Source organism: Aulonocara stuartgranti (assembly GCF_965226115.1).
Source record: "Aulonocara stuartgranti genome assembly, chromosome: 3".
NCBI classification, from domain to species: domain Eukaryota; kingdom Metazoa; phylum Chordata; class Actinopteri; order Cichliformes; family Cichlidae; genus Aulonocara; species Aulonocara stuartgranti.
In genome coordinates, this window is record NC_138941.1 from 73008839 (window position 1) to 73034534 (window position 25696).

A 25696-nucleotide genomic window follows, 5' to 3' on the forward strand; every position below is an offset into this window, starting at 1 on the left:
AAACCATTTTTTGGTAGGAAACATCCTGTGAAATGTCAAAGTACTGTCATGAACTCACACAATAGCTGCACACAGTGGTAAAAAAAAAAAAATAACCCACTGTAAATTTAAGGTGGTGCATCTCTGTGTATTTTTTGGCCCAGTCCCAGTGTGCACGTAATATTTAATAAATAAACCCTCACTGACTTAAATGACATCACCTAGATTTTAGTAGATTGCAGTAACTGACTTCTTACCTCTCACAATACAAATGCATAATCTTGTAGTTGTTGCTATAGGACAAACAGCCATGAGAGATTAAAAACATTAGATTTAGACTGTAGCCCATAACCAACACGTGTTTCTACACCTGTATGGACCAGATCCAGATCCACCCAGAGTTTTTCTCTATCTGTGGAAGCTATCAGTCCACTGCTTCCTGTTTACACCATCAGTGTGGTTAATACAAATGATCAAATAATCAGGATCAAACAAAAGGTATTGTTATCTGGGTTTGATTAATTTTAGTCTTGTACATTTCAGTCATATTTAATGCAGTAACAGGATTTGCAACCCATTTGCTGACAACTTAATATATATAATTATGTGTAACTTTACACACAAACATACATTTAATAATAATTAATATCATACTTAATATTAGAGATGGACCAATACCGATATGTATCAGTCCGATCCTGAACTAAATTATTGGATCGGATATCGGGGGAGAAATAAAATGTAATCCAATCCATTAAGTATCACAAAAGCACCTCACAAAACTTGCCACATGGCGTAACCCGGCTCATGACCTTAGCAAGTCGAAGCAGTGTGCGTCACATGATAGAGCGGCTGTTGTGTGCAACACCTGTTGGCAGTCTGGATGTTTACTTCCCACTGAAAGCATTTGACGTCTCGCTAGATGCTGCCAAACCGGCATTTCATCTCAGAGTAGGCTATCCCAGAGAAATAAAGCAAGTGTGCAAGTTCATCTCTGACAAATGACAAAAAATTCAGTCTCCACTGGGCCGATGGTGATTTTTGTTTTTATAGGCAGATGTGTTTTTGTTTTTTGATTTTTGGAAGGGGGATCTTTTGTAACGGTATAAACAATGAAAGGCGGTGGATTGGCCAATTCGTCATGTTCGATTCTGGGCTGGACCAATTACAGCCGAGGAGGTTGGATGCACCCTCCCCCTTGCTTGGGCTCTGAAAGCAATCTTATCACAGACAGAAGAAAATGGTATTGAGCTGCACAGCTGCCTCTTCGTCCAACATGTTCTCTCTCCCAACTCGTCAAATGTGTGACGCATGGTCAGGCTTCCTCTGCTTCACCTATCGAGCTCCCTAAACGTTGTTTATTGACGACAAGAGATTGCCACGGAAGAGCCTGTTGTCCGTATATTTATACATTTTCGAAATCGCATTGTAGTGACGTATACTGAACACAATAAATTATATAATGTAAGCAACTACCTGAGAAACAGCAGATACATTAATTATAGGCTATTACTTTTGTATGGTTTATTGCATTTATGGAGGGAGTGATGTATGCTGGGTAATGGCACGGCTAGTGACTGGGTGACTTTATTCACTTGCTTCCAGGGGTGGATCTAGAGATGTTTTCTTAGGGTGGCAAAGAAATCGAATTGGGTGGCAAAATCAAAGCCTTTTTTTCCCCCCAAACACATATGCAGGTGGTTACATATGGTTAAAATGATTCAAATGCAGTAAGTATACACGTTTTTCATATACAGCCCATGCTACAGACAATAATTAAGTTACAGACTGTATATAGTCTATAACTTAATTATTGTCTGTAGCCCACATGATTACACACTTTAGTTACATAAAACATGTGAGTTTTGATCTTATGTACTGCATAGCCTGTATAACAAATAAATATGTAGCCCAATAAGTATAAAATCCAGAAAGCTACACAACATGGGGCGGTTCATTTACAAACACAAGTCTAACTTAAGTTTCACTGTTTTTTGTTAGAAAATAATCACATTATTACAGCTTAAATCACACAAAATGTCAGAAATCTGCACTGTCATGAACAAAAATTTAAACCGAATTTTTCATGATTTGTTGGATGAACCTACTGAGGTCTGAAATACAACCGGCCATGTTTGACTCCTTTTGAGTTTATGTTTGTATTATTTATTATTTGTATTTCCCCCTCAGATTGTTTCATTTTATTTAACTTATTTAATTAATGCCTTGTTTGGTATCTTTTCAGCTCAACTGAATTTAGTTGTTTTTTTCACTGACATACTGCATTAGTATTACTGATCTGAAGACACACAAAGAACTTAAAATCCTAGTTGTATTTTTTACTATAAAAAAACCCACAGACTGAAATAAACCCTATGAATATATATATCTCGTCAGTGCCATTAGGATGAAATTATTGTGTCACCAACATTTAACGTTAGACATATAATTTCAACAGCCTCTGTAAACTAATATCCTGGCTGCTCAAAGCTGCCGTTTTCTCTGACAGTTTCAATCAAAATTAGAAACGCTGCTCTGAGACTGAGAGAACTAATAGTGCTGCATGTTGTGCAGTTAGTTTCCAAAACACGTTATTCATGGTTACATATAGTTTTAGACTGATGTGGGCCAAAGCCTAGCATAGCCTGTAACGTTATTATGACGGACACATTTTATGAGTGATTTTGACTTTAAGTGACTTACAGGTTTCTTTGAAGAATACTTTGTTATATCCAGGTTCTTCCTCTTTGCTGTATGTAATGTGTATCTGTATGTAATACCTGATGACAAATGAATGACAGCTTACACAATAAACAGATACGAGTGTGATGATGGAAGTAGAAACACAGCTGAGACAAATGAACAAAACGCCACAGGGGAAGTAAAACTAAACACACTGCACAGGAAACACAAGACTGTCAAAATAAAACAGGAACATGGTGAAACCTGGACTGTGACAACAGGAGCTTGACACAGGGGTTGAGAAAAGGCAGACACAAGAGGGAGTGAGGACACGAGAGAGAAACGGAGAGAGACATATGTTGTGGAATTTTTATAAATAGTCTGCAACACGGAAAGAGCTGTGGTCAAGGTATTTATTACTGTGCGCAGGAAAAGGGATACACACATCAATACAACACAGGTCTAAGTTATTAGCACTCTGACCTGGGGCATCGCAGCACACCTTTCATAACATCGCACAAACTCTGTGTATCTTTCAGTTACAACAGTCTTTTGTCCAACCCCCGCTGTTGCTGAACAGACTCCCACTATCTTTTCCCAGGGCAGCACCTGGCGCTGGCTCTGAGCTTCATCCTTCTGAGCAAAGCGGCTAGCAGATAACAAAGTGAAACATTGTTAGGCCTAGCTAAGCTGTTTTTTATTTCACGAGGTCATACTGACACATACACATACCTTATCTAAGCATGAAAAGGTTACACAAAAAACATACAGTGAAATTCTAACCACATAAATCTAAATGTGAGGGCTAAGTCGAATTTCCCATCACACGTGACGGGCTGGGAAAACATGGAATGAAACCCAAGGAGGACAGAAAATGGAGACAAGACACAAAGACGCAACTGGGATAAACAAAGGAGAGGGAGACTTTAACACAGGGGGAATGACAGGCTGACACACTGAAGACCCAACACTATAAACAACTCAAAATACTGAGTCAGTTGATCCTGAACCATGCCAGTTTCATCTTCATTGTGTACAGCACTGGATACTGTGGCTCCTCTAAAGGAGAACGCCTTAAATCATAGGAATTTCACTCCCTGGTATAACTCACGAACCTTAAAGCAGATAATTCATAAGCTGAAGATGTCTCAGTAATGCAGAAGATCTTCATTTAGCCTGGAAAAAGAGAATGTTGCTCTATAAAAAGCCCTCTGTAAAGCTAGAACATCCTACTATTCATCAGAGATCGAAGGGCACTGATGACTGGACAGAAGCAGTGATATCAGCACATGGCTCACATCATACTTTAAAGATGAAATATTCCAAAAATATATATTTGCCCACTGCTTGTGTGAAAGAGGCAGGAACTTGTAGAGAAATCTGCTGTTAAACCAGACCACATGAGCACATCTGTACATGACAGGCTGTATTCACACTCATATTCCTGTGTATCATGTGTCACTGCATGTTGCTTATTATGACACACTTCGGTGGTTAGAGTCGTATTTTCGTCTCTGCTATACCTAGTGCCTCCTAACTACATTCAGACATTCATACTCCAATGAGCAACTTACCCAGGGATACTTTTTTTTGTTGCCTGTCCCGTTTGGCTCTTTTGCATCAGAATTATTGTCTAAAGGCAAAGAAAGATGCCCAACGGATTTACTTTACCAAATTGACCATCCCAGCCTTGCTGTAATGGTCCATTTGATTCACCTTTTATTGTTTATTTTATTTATTTTTATTTTCACTTGCTAGATATTGGACAGACTTGAATCAGGAAAAGAAAAGGGAGAAAGGAAGAGGGGGAAAAACAGCGGAGAAGCGACAAAAAAAAAACATATATCGATCACCTGGATCACCTGTTGAGAAAGAAAAAAGAAAACAAGCAGAAGAAAACGAGAGTAATAGAATAAACAACATCACAATGATATATGGGAATATGACAGTAAATACTAAATATCAAACATTATTGTGCAGCACGTAAGATCGACAGCGCACAGTGTGCTTTGAGGTAGGAGCCAAAAAGGGTGTAGTTTGTGGGTGTGATCACCCGTGTGTACACCTGTGAGCATGGACGCGCTTGTTTTTAAAAGGTTGCTTCATGTAATGATCTGCTAGAGGGTGTGGGGGGGCCACAGCCCCGTCCTCCAGGGCATGAAGCAGGGATGGAGGAGGCAAGGCAAGTTTATTTGTATAGCACAATTCAACAACAAGGTGATTCAAAGTGCTTTACAGAGACATTAGAAACAAAAACAAATAAAAATCATGATTTAAAATAGATTAAAACAAGCAAACAAACAAAACAGTATATAAAATCAAAAATCAAAACAGGTAAAATCAGTAGTTAAAATGTAAGTTTTGAAATTTAAGCTTAAGTGCAGTTTTGGTGCTTTATTTAAATGCAGCTGAGAACAGGTGAGTCTTCAACCTGCATTTAAATAAACTGAGTGTTTCAGCTGATCTGAGGCTTTCTGGGAGTTTGTTCCAGATATAAGGAGCATAAAAGCTGAATGCAGCTTCTCCGTGTCTGGTTCTGACTCTGGGAACTGATAAAAGACCGGATCCAGATGACCTGAGGGATCTGGAAGGAGATCAAGACTCCAGACATCCAGAGGCCCCCAGAACACAAGAGACCAAGGAAGACCAACAGAGGGGCAGCTGCACCACTGTCCCAGAAAGAGCTGAGGAGAGTCCCAGATGAGGGCTCACTCAGCAGCCGCGGAGCAGAAGCCAGGGGGGGTTGCAGTGACGCGCTCCACCGGCAGCCAGCTGCGCCAGAGTGACCGAGAGGCCGAGGGCACCCCACCCCCGAAGGGGCCCGAGCGAGCCCCAGACTCCAGGCCCCGATAAGCAGCCACCAAGGAATGAGCCGGTGTGTACCTGGGCGCCCACCACCGGACATAAAGAACCACTAACGCACCGATGTCTGAGGGAGTCCGCCACCAGCAGGGGAAGTGGTGGGGGGAGATAGGCCTCCAAACCTTGGAGGGCCTGAGATGTCCCCAGAGAGGTGGCGTCTGATACCCAACCTGACATATAGACACAAACATACAGGCACACACAGACACAAACATCCATTCCCACCCTCATGCTCTCATATGCACTTACTCCACACTCAACCAACGTGGAGACAGACATAAAGAGACGCTGTATACGCGATCACACTCCCCAAGCGTACTCTACCAACCGGGTCTAGGTACCCTTGCCCCTGGAGGGGGGAACTGCACCCAGACCCAGGTGGTGTTACCCTTTTCCCTGCGGTGGGGAGAGGCAGACCGCCCTGACTCCACAGCAGCAGGGAGGCCCCACACTCCAGACCGCAGTTGGATGGCCAACTCCTCCTCCTAGCCCCCCCGCTCCAGCAGGTCGCAGAGAACGGGGGTGAGAGAAGACTCCAAACCTCCCTCCACCCGCTCATTGTAGTGTTGATGCATGTGTGTTCTAAGGTGCATTTAAAACCCAGGAGGGCATGGAGCTACCTGCCAGACAGCAGCAGGTAAGCGCATAGTCCCTCCTGCTAGCCCTCAATGTCTACGTGTATTTAAAACTGAGAGGTGGGCAACGATGCCAGGGGTGAGGTGTACACCCTGATGGTCTTTTGGAGTCCGTGTTGCGTGCCCACCCCCAAGATCCTATATGTATGTTTAATGAGGGTGTGAGTAATGTGAATGTCTAAGTTGTGGGATAAAATTGAGGCAGAGGCAGCCAGAAGGGGACCGGGGGGGAGGGGGGGGGGGGGGGTAGCCTCCTCTGCACCCTGCTGACATACCCCTACTCCAAGGCCCTGCATGTGTGGGTGATTGTAGTGGAGCGGGAGGAGGGAGGCAGCTGGAGATGGGGAGGGAAGGAAGGGAGAGGCAAGTGACCCCTCCCTGGGGTCAGCTCCCCCGCTGACCCCAGTAGGCACCCCCATACTCTGCCACCCACCAGGGAAAGGGGGCCCAGGCCCATCCGGACCGGGGCCCAGAACAGCAGCGCCGCCTGGCCCCACAGAGCCCGGGACAGTCCACCCAACCCCACCACAAGAGCTTCTGGCTGTGGCTTAATTAAACCAACAAAGAGCCCCAGAAAACTCATGATGAACAATATTTTTGTTTTTTAAGCAAAAATTCCTTCATCACATCTTCTTCAATTTTAATATTTTATGTTTAATCACATTTAATGGTAATAAACAGCATTTCTGCTGTAAGCAGAGAGAGCAACAGCACAGTGGATCAAAGCTGCAGATGATGATCACACACACCTCAAAGCTTTGAAAACCCACCTGAAGACTAACTGTGCTGACTGTTCTCCACGGTCACCAGACCTCAGACCCACTGAACATTTAAACTCTGAACTTATCCACCTTTTTAGCTCATGATTTAAACCTTTGACCACACATTTTAATCTAAAAATCAAGTCTTACTGTCCATTTACAGTTTGGTTTTTATGGTTATCGATCAGCCTTAATAAACACCTAGATTTAGATTTGTCTCCGTGTCTCAGCATTTGGACCACTGCTTAACATGATCTGCATCCCACAGCAGTGAAAGGTTAAGGGCCAGCCATAAGGGGTTCAGCATCCAGGGTAATGGTGACACTGAGACGGTCGATGGCGATGGTCCATTTGATTCACCTTTTATTGTTTATTTTATTTATTTTTATTTTCACTTGCTGAATACAGGACAGACTTGAATCAGGAAAAGAAAATGGAGAAAGGAAGAGGGGGGAAAAACAGCGGAGAAGAGACATAGAAAGACATATATCAATCACCTGGATCACCTGTTGAGAAAGAAAAAAGAAAACAAGCGCAGGACTCCAGTTCTGATGCTCACAAGAAGGGTTTATTTACAAGTCACCAGGTGTATATACAAGAATGTGTGTGTGTGTGTGTGGGGGGGGTGTTATATACAGCTGAGTGGGGGGAGAAGGGGTCTCCAAGGAAGTCCAGGGGAAAGCACGCGTTCTTCAGAATATCCACTCACACGATCACAGGCTCACACTCCGACACTGCCACACGGGAAACACACGGGGAAAAATCCAGGAAGCTCTGTAGACAGGGAGACAGGGTTAAGGACGACGCACAGAGGAAAACACTCTTAACTAAACTTGCTGTAGCTTGACTTCACTAACGCGTGGTAGACAACGATCCAGCGACGAACAGCAGTCACCTCCTGGCTTAAATGCTGCTCCCCTTAATGAGACCCAGGTGTCTCATTTCCCGAGGGCGTGGGCCCACAGTGAGTTCCGCCCCGGCGAGAGAGAAGAGGAAGAGAGAGAGAAACAGAGGGCTGATCAGCGTGCAGCTGATCCGCCTGGCCGTGACACAAGCAGAGAAAACGAGAGTAATAGAATAAACAACATCCCGATGATCTATGTGACTATAACAGTAAATACTAAATATTAAACATTATTGTGCAGCACATAAGATCAACAAAACACAGTGTGCTTTGAGGTAGGAGCCAAAAAGGGTGTAGTTTGTGGGTGTGATCACCCGTGTGTACACCTGTGAGCATGGACGCGCTTGTTTTTAAAAGGCTCCTTCATGTAATGATCTGCTAGAGGGTGTGGGGGGGCCACAGCCCCGTCCTCCAGGGCATGAAGCAGGTATGGAGGAGGCAAGGTAAGTTTATTTGTATAGCACAATTCAACAACACGATACTTTACAGAGACATTAGAAACAAAAACAAATAAAAAGCATGATTTATAATTGATTAAAACAAGCAAACAAACTAACAAACAAGTGTGGAGTGGGCCAAAGGTGAGGCATATCAAGCACAGAATAATAATTGTAATCTGAGGATAAAACGCATGTACTGAGGCTGAAAGAAGCTTCAGTGCTCTCAGAAGACTAAAAACATGGCTAAGGTCAACAATGACTCAAATGAGATTAAACAATGCTGCTGTATGTCCACCAGGAGAGACTGGACAGTATAGATGTAAAACCAATATGCCAGCAGTTTATCTCAGTTAATGAGAGGAGCAGGCATGTGTTTGGCTGCTTCACATAGTGGACATTGAGTTGTTTGATGTCTGTTGCTGTAACAGTAGTTCATGTTAAGAATAAAAAGTCCCAGCTCACTGATTTGATCGGGGCAACTGTTGCATACTTTTGCTGAGAGATCTTTTACTTTGTGGTAATCTTAGACGAGTAGTTTTATGGACAAAACCCACCAGGTCATTCAGTGTTCCCTTAGTGCCAAAATATAACAGATGTTGGTGTAGTATAACTGAAGTAATGATGTTAAGTCCTTAAAGTCATATTCTTTTATTGTGATGACTGTATTTGGAGCTATTTTTATTTTTGTATGATACCTGATTTATATGGAATATGGCTGAAGTAAACTAAAGCCTAAAATACTTAGTCAGTCATTTAACATTATATATTTCACAAATAAAACTATGAATTGTAATTTTAAATGGTTTAAAAGCATTTAGAATAGCATATGTAGGCAAGTATATTTCTCCTTTTGTTATCAAGAGCAAAGACAAAAGGGGGGGAAAAAACAGGGCAGGGTTCGGTGGTTGAATCATCCGTCCCCACCAATTCCAAAACCAAATCTACGCCCTTGCACGTAGGGTTTTTCTTTGTATATTTAATCAGGCCTTGAGAAACAAAATGTAACTTCTTTTTATCTATAGATGCACAAACATAAAACTTTCAGATATTTTGGTTTGCAAGGATAAAAAAGTTCACAACAACGCATTTGATTTACAAGTACAAAATATTTTTTACCATAAAAAGCCTGTTATCTCCTGGGAAAATGACTCACAGTTCTTCCCTGGATTTCTGTGCTTCTGTGGATTATCAGCTCCATACTCTGCTGCCCTTACCTGCCCAAACCCCGTGACAGTTGATTAAAACACTCAAAAAGAGGTGATCATCACTTTTATATGTTTAAGTGCATAGTGTGGAGGATATCATAAGGCCTTGAGACAATTAGATGTAAAACACAGTATTTAAGTTGTAATTATTTCACCTGAACGCGACAGAAAGGTTAGATTAAATTTTCAAATTCAAAACAAATATGTGGTTCAATTTATTGTTACAGAAGCAGGAATGTCTTTGTCTTGCATGTGGAGAAATCCGCCATTTAATCAGAACACATGAACACATCTGTACAGGACAGGTTGCATTCAATCTCATATTACTGTGTATCATGTGTCACTGTGTACAGCGCTTTATGACTGACTGTCTACGAAAACACTTTGCATGTTCTCCCCGTCTCCCCTGGTACTCCGGCTTCCTCCTACAGTCCAAAGACTTGCACTTATACGTTAATTGATCAATCTACATTGCCCATAGGCGTGAATGTAGGAGTGAATGTGAGTACGAATGGTTGTCTCTGTGTGTTAGGAACAGACTGGCGACCTGTCCAGGGTGTACCACGCCTTTCGCCCTGTGACAGCTGGGATAGGCTCCAGCGACCTCTGCTACCCTGAAGAGGATAAGAGGAAGCAAACGGATGGATGGAACATATTTATTTATTATTCTTTGTATTTTTTGTCTTTTAACTTCAACTTAGTCTCAGTTATAAGCTAATGACATAAATCACTTATAAACCACATTGTAAAAAATAAGTTTGATAAAAATACAGGACAATGATAATTAAGTTTTCTAACATTCACGCTATGAAAGATGCGTCAGTGACGGAGCAGCCAGCGATTAAACCGCCAACTTCCTGAGCTACAGCCACCTCGAATGTACTGGACAGGCAACTATAATAAACTCCTTATATTGCATATTGAATGTGGTTCTTGTTAAATGCATTGATGTATTTATAGTGTTTTTTTGGGCACACACGTAACTCTACATGTATTACAGGAAAATTATTAATGATGATCCACAGTAGGTCTGACCAAAGTCTACCTCGGTTCTTTCTTGCTGGTTTCGCATCTATTAAAGTCATTATCCAAATCGGTTTGCTCAGCATTAAACATTCTAGTTTTATTCATTTGATTTTTAACTTTGAAAAAAAAAGACTTTTACATTTCTCTTGTCCTGTCTTGTATATTTGGATTTTGGAGCCGAAAAGAAAAAACAAAAGCAGAGGTTTTTGCTTTCGAAGTGACTGTGCTCTAATTTTGAAAGCCTTCAGTATCATTAGGGTCATTACGGTAATCCCAAGCAGGGCAAAAAAACCCAGAAAACAACCCCCCCCCCCCCCCCCCCAATTTTTGCACATGTCGAGGAGCGTGTCAGGCTACATTTCACTGTGTGTTATACTTGTATAACTATGCATGTGACAAATAAAGAACCTTGAACCTTGAACCTTGAAACAAAACACAAGGTAAAAAACGGCCCAAATGTCAGCTTTCTGTAGGGCTGCATCACACTCACTGATTCTCTCTCTTCTCTCAACCAAATTCAGAGGTTAGACTTTAGAGTCGTAAAGCATTCCCATCCCCGAGGTTTTCAAATAAACTGTCCAGCGCCCTGAATAATGAAGGCAAACGGAAAGCAGAGACTCCATAATCCTTCTCCACTTGTTTCTACTAACAACTACGTCTGTTCCAAGAACCGCATCTGAGCTTATTTGCTTTTTTGTTTTTATCTACTTCTGCTTGATTTTCCTAATGATTTGCATGTTGGTGAAGCAGAATAATCTTTGTGTAACCTTGTTTATGTTTCTTTAAGCATCAAGGCACGTCATTTACTGAATTCCTGGTTTTAAAGATGCATTGGTATGGTCACATGGCCAAAAATACCATTATATTTCGTTTTAGGAGGGACAACACTTCAAGAACAATGTTTTGTTTTATTGCCAAAAAACTCTTGAAACATGAGCATTATAAAATGCTTGTTGGTCAATATATCACAGTTAAATGTTAAATAAAAGTTTAATACTTTGGTGCCACTGTCCAACCCTTTAATGACTGTATAAACTCAGTAACCTGAGAAAACCCCAAAGGTTTTATAGAACAAATCTAACAAGTCCACTTGTTACTTTTTTGAAAATTACAAAAACGCCAACTTGACGATATCAAACATTTACATATTGAGTCTGAAGCAAAATGAAACATTTTCATGTTCAGCAATTTTTGTAAGATCTCCAATTAGAGAAGGTAAAGTGATAATCAGTAAACTGGTTTTGCCTTTGATCAGAGCTCAGAACATACAATAATAGTTTAGATAAAAGTGTGTTTCTACAGAGAGGTCACTACCTTCTGGTTTCCTCATTTGACAGTAAAATATATGAAAAGAAGAAACAAAGACCTTCTTAAAAGTCAGCTTCAGTCAACAGAGGAGAAGATAAGCTGTCAGGTAGGATATGCATCATCAATTCCAAACTTATATTCTTGTATATGTTTATATTCTAAACATTATTCTAGAGGTTGTAAATTATTATTGTTATTTAAACCATTTTCAAAAGACATAATAGATTTTAAATATTCAAAATGTATTGTATTTTGTATATGTATATAAACTATATCCCCACAACTTGTGGGGATAGGTTAATTGGATAATTCAAATTGCCACTAGGTGTGAATGTGCGAGTGACTGTGAGTGTGAATGGTTGTCTGTCTCTATGTGTTGGCCCTGCGACAGACTGGCGACCTGTCCAGGGTGTACCCCGCCTCTCGCCCTATGACAGCTGGGATAGGCTCCAGCGCCCCCCGCGACCCTGAAAAGAATAAGCGGAAGCGAATGGATGGATATAAACTATATACTAAGAAACTTAGACTGGAGATAAGAAACCTTAAACAAACATCTTTGATAATAATTATGGTACAATAAAAATATGATGATTATTTCTGTTATACAGAAGCAAAGAATGGCAGAAATCTGTTTACTGCTCATCCTGCTGCTCTCAGGTCAGTAATATTAATGTCTTAAACATTTGAAATATATTCTATAAACACACAGAGACTGACTGATGTCATTCAGTAATCAGATTACATTTACAGTCTTTAAACAATGCATGTATTAACACATCAACTACAAGAACAGAGAGAAAATCTTTACCTATTCATACCACAATACCAGCATTCATTTTAAAAGATGTTACTTAAAAAATAATTTAGATTTATTGAATCACTGTTTTAATTTTGTATCCGTTTTTGGCTACACTCTAAAAACTAAAACTGACATTTACTTAAAATTTTTGAGGCAACACTTTTACACTTAAAAATATTGAGTAGATTGGAAACCAGTCACATCTGTTCAATGTAGGGGGAGACCGGGGATAGTTGTAACATTTTTGACATTTCTGTCTGTAAATTGAAGCTCTTTTAAGGTAGTGGATTCAAAATGTAATGCAAAGTATTTACATGTCTCGGCTATTAAATAGTGCAGCTATTTTCTCTGCAGCACAATTACCCATTGCATGGTATGGCCTCAAACACAAAGAGTGAAATGTTACAATTAACCCCATAGACTGGGTTAGTTGTAACATATCCTGGGGTGAAATGTAACACAATGAAATAAGGGTACTAACAAAATATTAACATGTAATCTTTGTTTATTCAACACATGAATGCACTTACATCCATTTATGCAGCTATGTGTGTGTGTGACAGAATGCAGAAATCTAGCTTTTGAACATATTCCAACCCCCCCAAAAAAGACAAATTATGGAATTTTCTGCAACTGAATATTTCATTAATTTTGGTTGGTCTTCCTTGAGTTTGGCCTCATTGGCTCAGTGGGCATTATAACCTACAACTCTTGCACCAATTTTGAACATAACAATGAAGCTGGAAAAATGTAGTTGTTCACCAGCATCGCAATTCCATTACTTTTTATCATGGCTTACCTTGGTGTGGTTTGCAAAGTGCTTCAGAAAGATGAGGAAATCTGTTTCTTGCACCCATCCTGATTTATTTCCACTACCAGTACTTCCTACTGGTCCATCTCTGACACAGTGGTCTGCATAATGTATGTGTGGGAACACAAACAGTGGAGGAATTGTGTTGCCAATGGCATTAACCACATATACAAAAGTGACCAGTGAACCTCTCTCTGCTGATGTCGTTGCCCCAACTTGTTTAATATAAGTTAAAGTAATAGTGTGGCAAGTTGTAACATCTGCATTATTGTTACAACTAACCCAGACTGTTGCTGTTACAACTGACCCAGACTCCTATAGCCATGAACTAGCTAACATTACAGCCAACGGCTAAAACATTAGCACTAAAGACCTACACAGAATATATCCCCACAGACATACAAATAACATAATTTAAGTTTGATGAGTTTAACTGCAAAGCAGATGATGCTATTACAAATTGAAATAAAGTAGAAAAACTTACTTTTTGGCATACAAATTACTTTTTTTCATGTTAAATTGTCTGTGTTTGACAAAATGTGCTGATTTTTCACATGTGATAGCAGAGCTGAATTGGGCATGCACAGGATGAGTCACATCATTTGAAACTTAGCCCTGATTGGAGAAATTGGAAGTGTTACAACTGACCCACGTTACAACTATCCCCGGTCTCCCCTACTGTAAATAAACACACTGCTTGTACATAGAGCACCGCGCCTGGGTCCTCCTTCCCCACATCCGCCACGGTTTGCCATGCCGAACCGTGACACTTAGGGGAGATATGTATATTAAAATCACCAGAAATAAGAACACGTCATAATTTAAAAACAGATAACCTAGAAAATCCGCAAATTCAGAAATAAAAGACTATCTGTACTTGGGTGGCCGATAAATCACAGCGCAGAGAACATAGTGGGACCAGTCAGTTCCAATAATTGAGCCTCAAAGCTAGAGAAAGTAGGAGAAGGCAGTCGCCGAAGTTTAAGTTTTTTTTTAAAACCATGGCTATGCCTCCACCCTTGCCCGAAAGTCTCAGTGAGCTGAAAAGAACGTCTCAGCATGCTTAGGTGCCTGCGTTGAGCACGAGTCCCTGAGGTCCCAATCCAGGTCCGAAGCGGCGAGTACACCACTGGAAAAGTCGGATAAAATTGAAGTCTAAGAGGGCAGATTCAGCGATGGCTGAGCAGTTTGAAGGATGGCCGGCGGTGGGAGGTGAATAGAAATTGCATGTCCAGGAAGAGAGAGGAGTTGCTTACCACACTTCCTGGAGCGCCTCTCAAACAGGGAAGGTGGAGGTAGGCAGAAGGTTCTCGTAGACGGGCAGGTACGTGGCACAAGAGCTACACAAGTCCAAGTGTAGCTCCGGTTCGTGGAAGAGAGGTGGCCGGAGATTTACCAAAGTTAGCCGATCATATGTGATTAAAGCAATGTTCTCAGAGAGGAACGAAACCAAGACAAGAATAAAAAGAACACAAATGTCAAAATAAAAAGTGCGAAAACAGAGATGAGGGTAAGATGAGGTAGGAGGAGGACGGCCTACCGAGCACACTGGCGCCATCTCTTCTTTAGTTAGTAATACATTAAACTGCACCTGTTATGCTGAAAAGGTGTGAGCATGTGCAGTAACCCGGTAAGTTACCTAAAAATATCTCTCTCTCTCTCTAACACACACACATACATACAGAGTAAAATTGTCATGGTTCTGGGTCGGTGACCCAGTGTTTTTGATTTTTGTACTCTTATTTTTGATATTATGAATTATGACAGTTTGTGTTTTGGTTTCCCAGTGTTTATTCTGTGCTCCCTCTGTTTTCCGTCGTCCCTGCCTTTGTATCCCCTGTAGTGTAGTCAGGTCTCTGTGTTAAGCCCGTGTCTCTGAGTCTGTCTTTGTGTTTGTGTTTCCTGTTTTATTTTTGAAAGTCCGAGTCTGATCTCAGTGTGTTCAGATTATGCTTCCTTGTCTGGTCAGTTCTGATTTCCCCCAGCTGTGCTCTCCTTCTGTGTCTCATTCCCCTCGTTACTTCCCAGTGTATTTAAACCCTGTGTTTGTCTGAGTCAGTGTCGCGTCGTCCCGCTTGCTGTGTGGATCTCCCTGTGGCTCCCTTTGAGTTTTAGTTTGTTATTCTTCAGTTTAGTTTGTATGCTTTTTCCCTGCCAGCCAATAAAGCTGTGATTTTGAGTTCATCCCTCGAGTCTGTGAATCCTGCATTTTGAGTCCTTGCCTTTGCCTGCCACACAGTGTTTCGTGACAAAAATACTCAAATCTGAGCTAAATGCAACATTGGCAGCTTTTCCAGACCACATTAAATAATCACACTGCAGACTCTGACATATTTGGGTTTAATGTCAGGGGATGTTTGTGGATGAAAGTTATGATAGATGAAATTTTTGGTAGGACACATGATGTGGACAGTCTGGCAATCCCAGAAAATTTTAATCTAAAACTCCAGACAGCTGTAGGGAAAGTTTCAGATTAAAAGCCCTGGAGTGTTTTACATGTTATTCTGTTGGATTAAATCTGATGGAGCTGATTTATAAACACTTCACTGCCAGGTATCAGGTGACCTGCAGAGACTGATCCTACAAACACTCAGAAACAGAATAAACCAAACTGCACCACAGTGATGAGACTAAACCTTCCTGACATGAACACAGCTCCTCAGTAAAAACTGTGAACCAGCAGAGAGACTACACCCAGCAGCATACACCACCTCTCTGACACAGTACACCCTCGGGCAGGTGGTGTCCCCATAAACAGTGTGAGAAGCTCTGATTATTTACTATGTTCAAACAAACTGAGTGTCCACAAACGTCTGAGCTCACAGTGAGAGCTGCTGGCACAGGTTGGAGATGTTCTGCCCCCTGCTGGACACACAGAGCTACAACATGAGGATCAGAGGAGGCTGGTGCTGCTTCACCTTTAGACACAAGAAGGAGGTCAAAAAATGTAAAAACAGAGATTGTTTTTAAACCTGTAAAGGAGGAAATCCTGACGAACCAATCCACAGCCAGAAGACCAACTCTGTGCTGCTCCAATCAGGCGTCAGCTCTGTCACAGTGTCCCAAATCTTAATATGATAATCTAGATCAGATCTCTAATCCCCCCAAAAACATCAGATTAGCTTGGGTACAAGACCGAAAGTTGAGGCTGCTGTTAAAGCATCTGGGCTGCCTTTCCTCATTTTTAATTTAGCTTTTACCTAACGTTTATTTATTTTATGCTTATTTATTCTATCCTGTTATTCTATTTATATTATTAATTTAGGTTTTACCTAATATTTATTGATTTTATCCTTATTCATTTTTTATCTTCTTACTTTATTCATATTTATACTGTATCCCATTCTTATTTTATCTTTTTATCCTGTATATATTCTTATTGTGTCATATCTCCAGTGTTTCCTCGGAGGGGGCTCTCTGCACAGGGGCTGTGATCGACCGTGGCTGCTGGGGCTCTGCGGGTCTTCTCAGCCTGGCTGGGGGGCTTCTTTGCCTCCCTCCTGCTGTGTGCCCAGCCTGGAGGCTGCAGTCTGTGACCGGCTCCCGGTGCAGACGGATCCCTGTTATAGTGTTTCCTCACCTGGCTCATGTGTGCCCAGCCCAATTTTACTTCTTAAGTGTGTGTGTGTGTGTGTGTGGGGGGGGGGGGGGGGGGGGGGTTGTGTGTGTGTGTGTGTGTATGTATGTATGATTGTTTATGTTAATGAGAGTGTGGAGGGTGGGGTGGGCTGCTTTTAACCATGTAAAGCACTTTGTGCTACATTGTTGTATGAAAAGTGCTTTATAAATAAAGATTGATTAATTGATAACAGCCAAGTCTCAAGATTCTCGCCATTTAAAGCATTATCAGGGACTACAACATTTAGTCCTTTTACTGAATGTGTGAGTGTGTAAAGTCACAGAATGGCTGTTTTTAAATGTATCTATAAAGTTTATTTACATTTTATTTAGGTTTCAAAAAGTTTATTTCTTTGGACTTTGTTCACTTAGCGCCACCTGGAGGACAGTCAGCTCCCTGCAGCAGCTCTGGAGGACTGTTAACTGATGAAGAGCTCGGACTGCACAGCCTGCTTCATCACCGACTTCTTTAAATAAACATGACCACGATCAGTCGCAGCACCTCAGACAAACACTTGTTACACAGCAGCCGCCTTCACACCGACTGAGCTCCATCACAGCTTCAGAGCTCAGCTTACTAAAGTCAAAGTTTATTTCCTCTCAGGTTTCTTACTTTCAGTAAAGTTTCACTGTTAGAGCCCTGACCAGCATCCTGCAGCATCTGGAGCAGCTGTGTGGTGCTGTCATGGCAATAAGGATCCAAATCTGTGGGGATGTTTCCAGCAGGGGTTATAACCTGCAGCCAGCAAGGTGTGCCTAATAAAGTGGCCGTGTTTATGTCACAGTGCAGCAGCATCAGAAAACGGTGGTTTACATCTCTGTTACAGGAGACCTGAAGAGTTAAAACACAAGAGAAGAAAATCTAAACATTACACAAAGAACATAAAAGAAGTAAACTTCATAAAAACTTCACAAATGATGCTTTAAATGAAAAATAAATCCCTGTAAATAATTCAACAGGTCACATGTTAGAACCACCTTAACTAAACTCTGTAGCCGCTCACTGTGGTTTGTCCCAGCAGCTCTTAGGAAACAAACTGCTAACTTCAGTGTCAGCACACACTGTTAGTAAACTATGCAACACTGAATTCAGCTTTCAGTTGTGTTAAGTTGTGAAGTTGTGATGAAAGTCTTCTTACTGACACAGGTAGGATGGTCAGGCGTCCTCTGTTCCTTCACCGTTCATGAACTGTCACTTATAAAATGCTGCCAAACATCAACTACACTCAATAACTAAACGTGTGCAGGTTAAAGTGATGGACGCCCAGATCTGCACTCCAAATACAAACAGACTAAAGGTGTTTCCTCCAGAAACAAAGACAATATTTACAAAGGTCTCACAGGTAAATTGTGAGCGATCACAGCAGCATCTCATCCTGACTAACAGCTTTTAGATGCAGGGAGAGCGTCGTGGTTCAGAGGTGGTTCAGCAGATGATGAAGGCCTTTCTGTTGCATTGTGTAGTGCTGTGGAGGCCATGATGGTCGACTGGGTCTGCTTCTACTGAACTCACAAACACTTCTGAGGTATTTACACCTGAAGCCTCATTGAATGTGAGTCAGAAACAAACGGCTCAGCTGTGATTAATGGATGTTTCCCTGCATTTCTATTTTCACACAGTTTATTTCTTACAGCATGCAGTAAACTGATGAACACCTTTTTCCTATTTACGAACCACTTCCTCAGACATTGCTTCTCTTCATTTTGAGTGACTGTTGCTCTTTTTGTACTTTGTCCATTTGTTAAATTGTTTTTAAATGTTTATACTTGATTTTCAGACTGCCTTTTTTGTACATTTAAATTTATAATCAAACAGTTTAAGCTTTCCCCATGGTGTCTTGAAGACCATATTGTTTAAAAGTCTGCAACTGTGTGCTAGCTTTATGATAAGAATTATCAGCCTATATTGATGGTTACAAATTATTGTGTGGGTGTGCATGTGCAATCTTTTATATAAAAAAAATAAATAAATTTGATATTTTGTAATGTAATATTGGACTGACTTGCTTTGAAATGCCAGGAATTACAAACTCAGATTTATTGATTTGTGAGTAAATGATTATAGATACTCAACAAATACAGACATTTCCCATCACTTAAACCCAAACAGATCCTCAAAGTATAACTGATCAAACTATTGCATTCAATTTGCCTCCAAAACAACAACAACTAAGCTCAAACAACAACTAAGCTCAAACAACAAAAATGAGTAAATAAGATTTTCTATGCAAACTGGGCCTTTTTATCTTTAACCCTTGTGTGGTGTTCATATTTTTGTTACTCAGCCAGTGTTCATGGGTCTGGTGGACCCGCTAGAGTTTTGGCTTTCCAAATTAACACTATCAAACAATTTTATGTTAAATTACTCAACAGATGTTTACTTCATCCCAATTACAAGCCATATGAACAGCAAGATGGTTAATTTTTTCCCTTTCCCTTTGTTAGATCACATTTATGAATTAATGTGCTTCTCGTTTTTTTTTTTTTTTTTATAAAATGTTATAAAAAAATAAATCAGTTATAATCAAGTGGAGTGAGTGGAAAGACACAACACATTTACACGTGAAGCAATATGTTTCACAACTAAATGGGATCAGCTGCTCATCAATGGGGACATTAGGCCCAGGGTTGTAAAACAGGGGGAGGTGGTGCACACACTTATCCTTTTTTTTTTTTTTTTTTTTTTTAAATGACATCAGAAACAGCAGTATGCGACATTACGTGATGGCAGAGCTTCAGTTCATCCTTTGTCATTTTTTTTTTTTTTTTTAATAAATAGGACAGGGGGAATGAATGAGAGAAAGAGGGGGAGAGAAAGAAAGAAAACCAAAGGGGAGAAGAGACGGTGAGAAGGGGGGAGAAGAGAGAGAGAAAAAAAAAGAACTCCTGGGTCACCTGTATGGAGAAAAAAAGAAAAAAAAACAAACAGAGGAGACAGCAAACAACAAAGAGCAACATAATAATAGAGAAAACAAAGCACCATCACAATAAACTAGCTAGCCATAGATATCAATATTTACTAAATAATAAACGATATTGTGCAGCACGCAAGATAGACAGCGCACAGTGTGCTTTGAGGTAGCAGCCAAGAAAGCTTTAGTCCGCGTCTGTGAATACCCATGTGTGCATACCTGTGTGGATCAGCATGCTTGCATTCCAAAGGTTTCTCCATGTAATGATCTGCTAGGGAGTGTGGGGGGGCCACAGCCCCGTCCTCCAGGGTGTGAAGTGGGTATGGAGGAGATCAAAACTCCAGACATCCAGAGGCCCCCAGAATACAAGAGACCATGGAAGACCAACAGAGGGGCAGCCGCGCCACTGTTCCAGTAAGAGCTGAGGAGAGTCCAGATGAGGGCTCGCCCAGCAGCCGCGGAGCAGAAGTCAGGGGGAGTTGCAGTGATGCGCCCGTGAGCTCCGCCGGCCCCCAGCTGTGCCTGAGTGACCGAGCCCCAGGCCGAGAGGCCGGGGGCACCCCACCTCCAAAGGGGCCCGAGCGAGCCCCAGGCCCCAGGCCCCGACAAGCGGCCGCCAAGGAGTGAGCCGGTGACGCCCACCCCCAGATACAAAGAACCACCAACACACCGACACCTGAGGGAGTCCGCCACCGGCAGGGGAAGTGGTGGTGGGTGGAGATAGGCCTCCAAACCTTGGAGGGCCTGAGGTGTCCCCAGAGAGGTGGCGTCTGATACCCAACCTGACATATAGACACAGACATACAGGCACACACAGACACAAACATCCATTCCCACCCTCATGCTCTCATATGCACTTACTCCACACTCAACCAACGTGGAGACAGACATAAAGAGACGCTGTACACACGATCACACTCCCCAAGCGTACTCTACAAACCGGGTCTAGGTACCCTTGCCCCTGGAGGGGGGAATTGCACCCAGACCCAGGTGGTGTTACCCTTTTCCCTGCGGTGGGGAGAGGCAGACCACCCCGACTCCGCAGCAGCAGGGAGGCCCCACACCCCAGACCGCAGTCGGACGGCCAACTCCTCCTACTAGCCCTCCCGCTCCAGCAGGCCGCAGAGAATGGGGGTGGGAGAAGACTCCAAACCTCCCTCCACCCGCTCATTGTAGTGTTGATGCATATGTGTTCTAAGGTGCAATTAAAACCCAGGAGGGCATGGAGCTACCTGCCAAGGAGCAGCAGGTAAGCGCATAGTCCCTCCTGCTAGCCCTCAATGACTAAGTGTATTTAAAATTGAGAGGTGGGCAACGACGTCAGGGGTGAGGTGTACACCCTGATGGTAATTTGGACTCCGTGATTGTGCCCACCCCCAAGATCCTATATGTATGTGTAATGAGAGTGTGAATAATGTGAATGTCTAAGTTGTGGGATAAAATTGAGGCAGAGGCAGCCAGAAGGGGACAGGGGGGGGGGGGGGGGGGGTAGCCTCCTCTGCACCCTGGTGACATACCCCCACTCCAAGGCCCTGCATGTGTGAGTGGTTGTGGAGGAGCGGGAAGAGGGAGGCAGCTGGAGATGGGGAGGGAAGGAAGGGAGGGGCAGGTAACCCCTCCCTGGGGCCAGCTCCCCCGCTGACCCCAGTAGGCACTCCCACCCTTCGCGACCCGCCAGGGAAGGGGGGCCCAGGCCCATCAGACCGGGGCCCAGTGCAGTAGCGCCCTCCGGCTCCACAGAGCCCTGGACAGTCCACCCAACCCCACCACAGAGAAAACTGCACCCACCCCACCATCCACACATCTTCCAGACTACATAAGACGGTAAACGCCCAGGCTGAGATCTTCCTCCACCTCTCCTGTATCTCCCCCTCCTGCAGAGAGTTCCTGAAGAGAAGAAAGCTCCTGTGCACACACTTATCCAACACTGTCCTGATGGCAGCTAGCTTGTCTCTCTGCCGTCGAGCTGGTCTGTCGTCTCGGTTATCAAAACGGATAATCCTGGAAATTTTGTGGAAGTTTTCCAGAGACATTGATGCATGGAAAGGTTCTTGCCGGTTTCTGCATCCCACAGGGATTCTGTCGATTCCCCTTCGGACCTGAAAACTCCTGCAAGGATAAGAACCCCAAAGTAGGCCTTTGGGGTTCTTAGATGAATTTGTTCCATCTCCTTCCACCTCTCTCCAAAAACACACCTTCCTTCTAGATTACTGCAATCCAGAATAATTTTCTGGATGGAATCTGGGATGAAAAGCTCAAATGAAGACTTGATGTCCTGCACATGAGTAACTGTCAGCCGTTGGCCCTGGCCAGTAGCAGCTCTGCAGGGTGGCTCATTTCTTGGGCAAGAAGACCATTCAATTTCACCATTCAAATTCAATTGGGTTTGAATGCAGCCTGTCCTGTACAGATGTGTTCATGTGTTCTGATTTAACGGCAGATTTCTCCACATGCAGGACAAAAAAATTCCTGCTTCTGTAACAAAAAATGAACCACATATTTGCTTTGAATTCTAATATGTAATCGAACCTTTCCGTCGCGTTCGGGTGAAATCATTACAACTTAAAAATCATAAATACTGTGTTTTACATCTGATTGCCTCAAGGCCTTATGATATCATCCACACTATGCACTTAAATTTGTTCATACTAAATGAAACTGTTTGTTTAATCTGCAAAATTAATGGCTGAAAGTTTAGATAAATGAAATGAATCGACAAACAGCAGCATTTTTTGCTGCAGCAGGAAAACTGAACAGAATGTATGTAAGAGGTCAGAGTGAGGATGACGTCACTTAATACAGGAAATACATGTTTGTCTGTTTTGATGACGAAGGACTTCTTCAGCTCTGTAAACAGCTACACTTGAGAGGACAGAGGTGATTTCATGGATCAATAACAATGTGTTTATCAGCTTTCATCATCGCAGTGCAGACATGACGTCAGATCTATCAGAGTGAAGGCCGTCTCTCTGATGACGTCACAGAGCAGAGTCGTTCTGTCCAATAAAGGATCTCAGATCAGCTGCTGCCATCTTGTGGCCACAGTTGGTTACTGTCTCTGAAAGTTGTCTCATGTTTCCTGTTGTCCTGCTAACAAAGGCTGGAGCTCATCATGCTGAGAGGGCAGCAGCATTTTGTGGCTCTTCACACATGTTCATTATATTCTGATGATCCTGGATGGAGACAAACTACAGATAAGTGTGTTCAGCCCAACTAGTTTATCTCATTACAGCAGTTTGATGTTTCCCTTTGAATCCCCCTGAAGATCCTGACAGTGAAGCACGTACATAATACTCCAGCCTTTCAACTCTGAGCTTATTTAGTTCTATTAATACACTGAAATCTCATTTGTGTCATGAAGAAAGTCTTTAATCAAACAGAATTCAAAGATCAGAAACATTTCATATATGGAGTTAAACATGAATCATTGTTTCAACAACATATTTATTGTTGTCATAAACAGACAAGAAGACAACAACAAACTGCTCCTCCCATTCAACACATGTCAGTCCATATCCCAGCAAACTAAATCATCTCCATTTACACATCAAATAGAAACATGAATCACTTGTAATGATTAGAAACTTGATAGAATTTCAAATCTAGTTTGGGGAGTCATTCAGTGAGAAACAGTGAAATGATTTTCCATGTGAAAAGGTGGACAGCAGAAACAGAAAGAAACAGTGAAACTAAAAGAGAAACAAAGAGCTTTGGAACAACGAGGCAGCAGGAGGACAGCTGCAGTTTAACAGCTTCAACTCACTGACAGGAAACAACATTAGAAACATCATCATCCTCAACTCATCTGCTGCACTGACACTGACACCTTCAACGGCAACACCTTCACTTTATCAACAGTCCATATGTATGGAAACATCCTGTGAGTGAAAGTGTGTGTGAAGGTGTGTATGTGTGTGTTAGTATCAGGATCAGAGAACGACAGCTTTCCTCTGTTCCAGTCCAGATTCACTCTGATCCTCTGGAGCTTCTTCTCTACTGAGAGAGGAGTGGATGGAGCTGATGGAGAGCGTGCTGAGTATTTACCTTTAAAAAACAATATTCCCCATAATCCAGACAGTGTGCGTCCCTTCCTCTTCACAGACTCTGCTAACACACCTAGGAACCACCATGTACTGTCTCCAACATCAACATCCCAGCTGTGACTCCCTGAGTTAAAGCCCTCAGAGCCCAGGACAAAGCAAGTAGAATCAAATCTCTCTGGATTATCAGGAAGCTGCTGCTTCTCTCCTCCTCGTCTCACACTGGTCAGATCTTCAGACAGGATGAGCTCTGAATGAGCAGTGTTTGGGTCCAGAATGAGAGGAGTGTAGGAGACCATGTCCTTCATGTTGTTCCAGATGTTGAAGGTCAGGTTGCCCAGGTGTTTGGCCTGGTCTATCAGAGCTCCTGAGGGCAGCTGTGGATCATCCAGCAGGGGGCAGCGCTGGACTCTTTCCACTGCAGCCTTGTAGTTGTGCAGGAATGAGACGTCTTCAGCTCTCAGCTCCTCCTCTGTGGCTCTGACTGTGTCTGAAAGAGCTGCTATCTCTCTGCTCAGAGCCTCCATCTTCTCCTTCATCATCCCACTCTTCTGCTCCTCTTCCTCCCTCAGTGCAGCCAGCCTGGCCTCCTCTTCCTCTGCTAGAAACTGGTGAAGCTTCTTAAACTGCTCCTTAATCTGCCTCTCTGTGTGTCGGGCCTGGACCTTAATGTGTTCTGCTGTTTGATCAAACTTCACTTGAACTTCTTCACAAACCTTTAACTTCTCCTTTAAGGGCTCCAGAGTTTCCTGAAGTTCCTTCTTGTGTTGTTGTGCAGCTTCATCGATGGGTCTGAATCTGTGATTGGTGTGTTTTTCTGAGTCTCTGCAGACGACACACACTGGCTGCTGATGGTCCAGACAGAAGAGTTTGAGTTTCTCAGAGTGCAGACTGCAGAGATCCTCTGATGCTCTCTGATCTCTCTCCTGTAGGAACGACTCACGCAGGTTCTTTAAAGCTCGGTTTAAAGGTGGATCATCCACTGATACTTTATTACAAACTGGACACTCACATATCTGTTTTTTGATCCACCATCTCTTCAGACAGTCTTTACAGAAGCTGTGGCTACATGACAGAAGAACAGGATCTCTGAAGACCTGCTGACAGACCGGACAGCAGAGATCCTCCTCTGATCTGGAAGCCATTGAGTCTGTGAGTGAAGCTGAAAACAGCAGACAGGAAGTACAGTCAGTCCTGGCTCCCCTCCCTCCTCTACCACCTTCACTGAAACTTACTTTGAGTCGTGTTTTTGCTCAAACTCACATTCAGTGTGTGGAGCGTCAGCAGCTTGAAGCAGCAGTGTTGGAGTTTTCCACTTTTCTCTCCTGTAGCTGGACTCACTCAGAGGAAGCTGCTAGTTTGGTCTGAATTCAGTCTGATCGTCTGTGCGTCTCTCTTTACTGAGGACGAAGAACTTCCTGTTTCCTGGTTCGTAGCATTTCAGTGACATAAAAGCAGGAACTTCATTCACTTCATTCAGAGTGTGGCAGAGTGCAGACGTTTATTGCAGATCAGAAACGAAACCTTTTTTCAAGCGTAGAAAATAAAATGTGACTCCAAGAGCGTAGATTTGGTTTTGGCATTGGTGGGGACGGATGATTCAACCACCGAACTCTGCCCTGTTCCTTTTTTCCCCCCTTATTGTCTTTGCTTCTTGATAAAAAAGGAGAAATATACTTGCCTACATATGCTATTCTAAATGCTTTTAAACCAT

General features: G+C 42.6%; 2 protein-coding genes across 2 annotated transcripts in view; both read right to left on the reverse strand.

Moving 5' to 3' along the window:
- LOC309703685 (stress-associated endoplasmic reticulum protein 1) overlaps positions 1–17426 on the reverse strand; it is a 157608-nt gene extending 140182 nt beyond the window's left edge. Inside the window, exon 1 of the mRNA XM_082528636.1 lies at positions 17409–17426. The gene's annotated coding sequence lies outside the window, so the exon portion shown is untranslated. The remainder of the gene's footprint in view (positions 1–17408) is intronic.
- A 5940-nt stretch (positions 17427–23366) lies between these two features.
- Positions 23367–25360, reverse strand: LOC309703562 (nuclear factor 7, brain-like). The gene is made up of 2 exons (XM_082528475.1): positions 25246–25360; positions 23367–25144 (listed from the first exon to the last, which is right to left on the reverse strand). The coding sequence occupies exon 2, from the start codon at positions 25125–25127 to the stop codon at positions 23739–23741; it is 1389 nt and encodes a 462-aa protein (XP_082384601.1). The 5' UTR covers positions 25128–25144; positions 25246–25360; the 3' UTR covers positions 23367–23738.
- Positions 25361–25696: the final 336 nt, after the last annotated feature.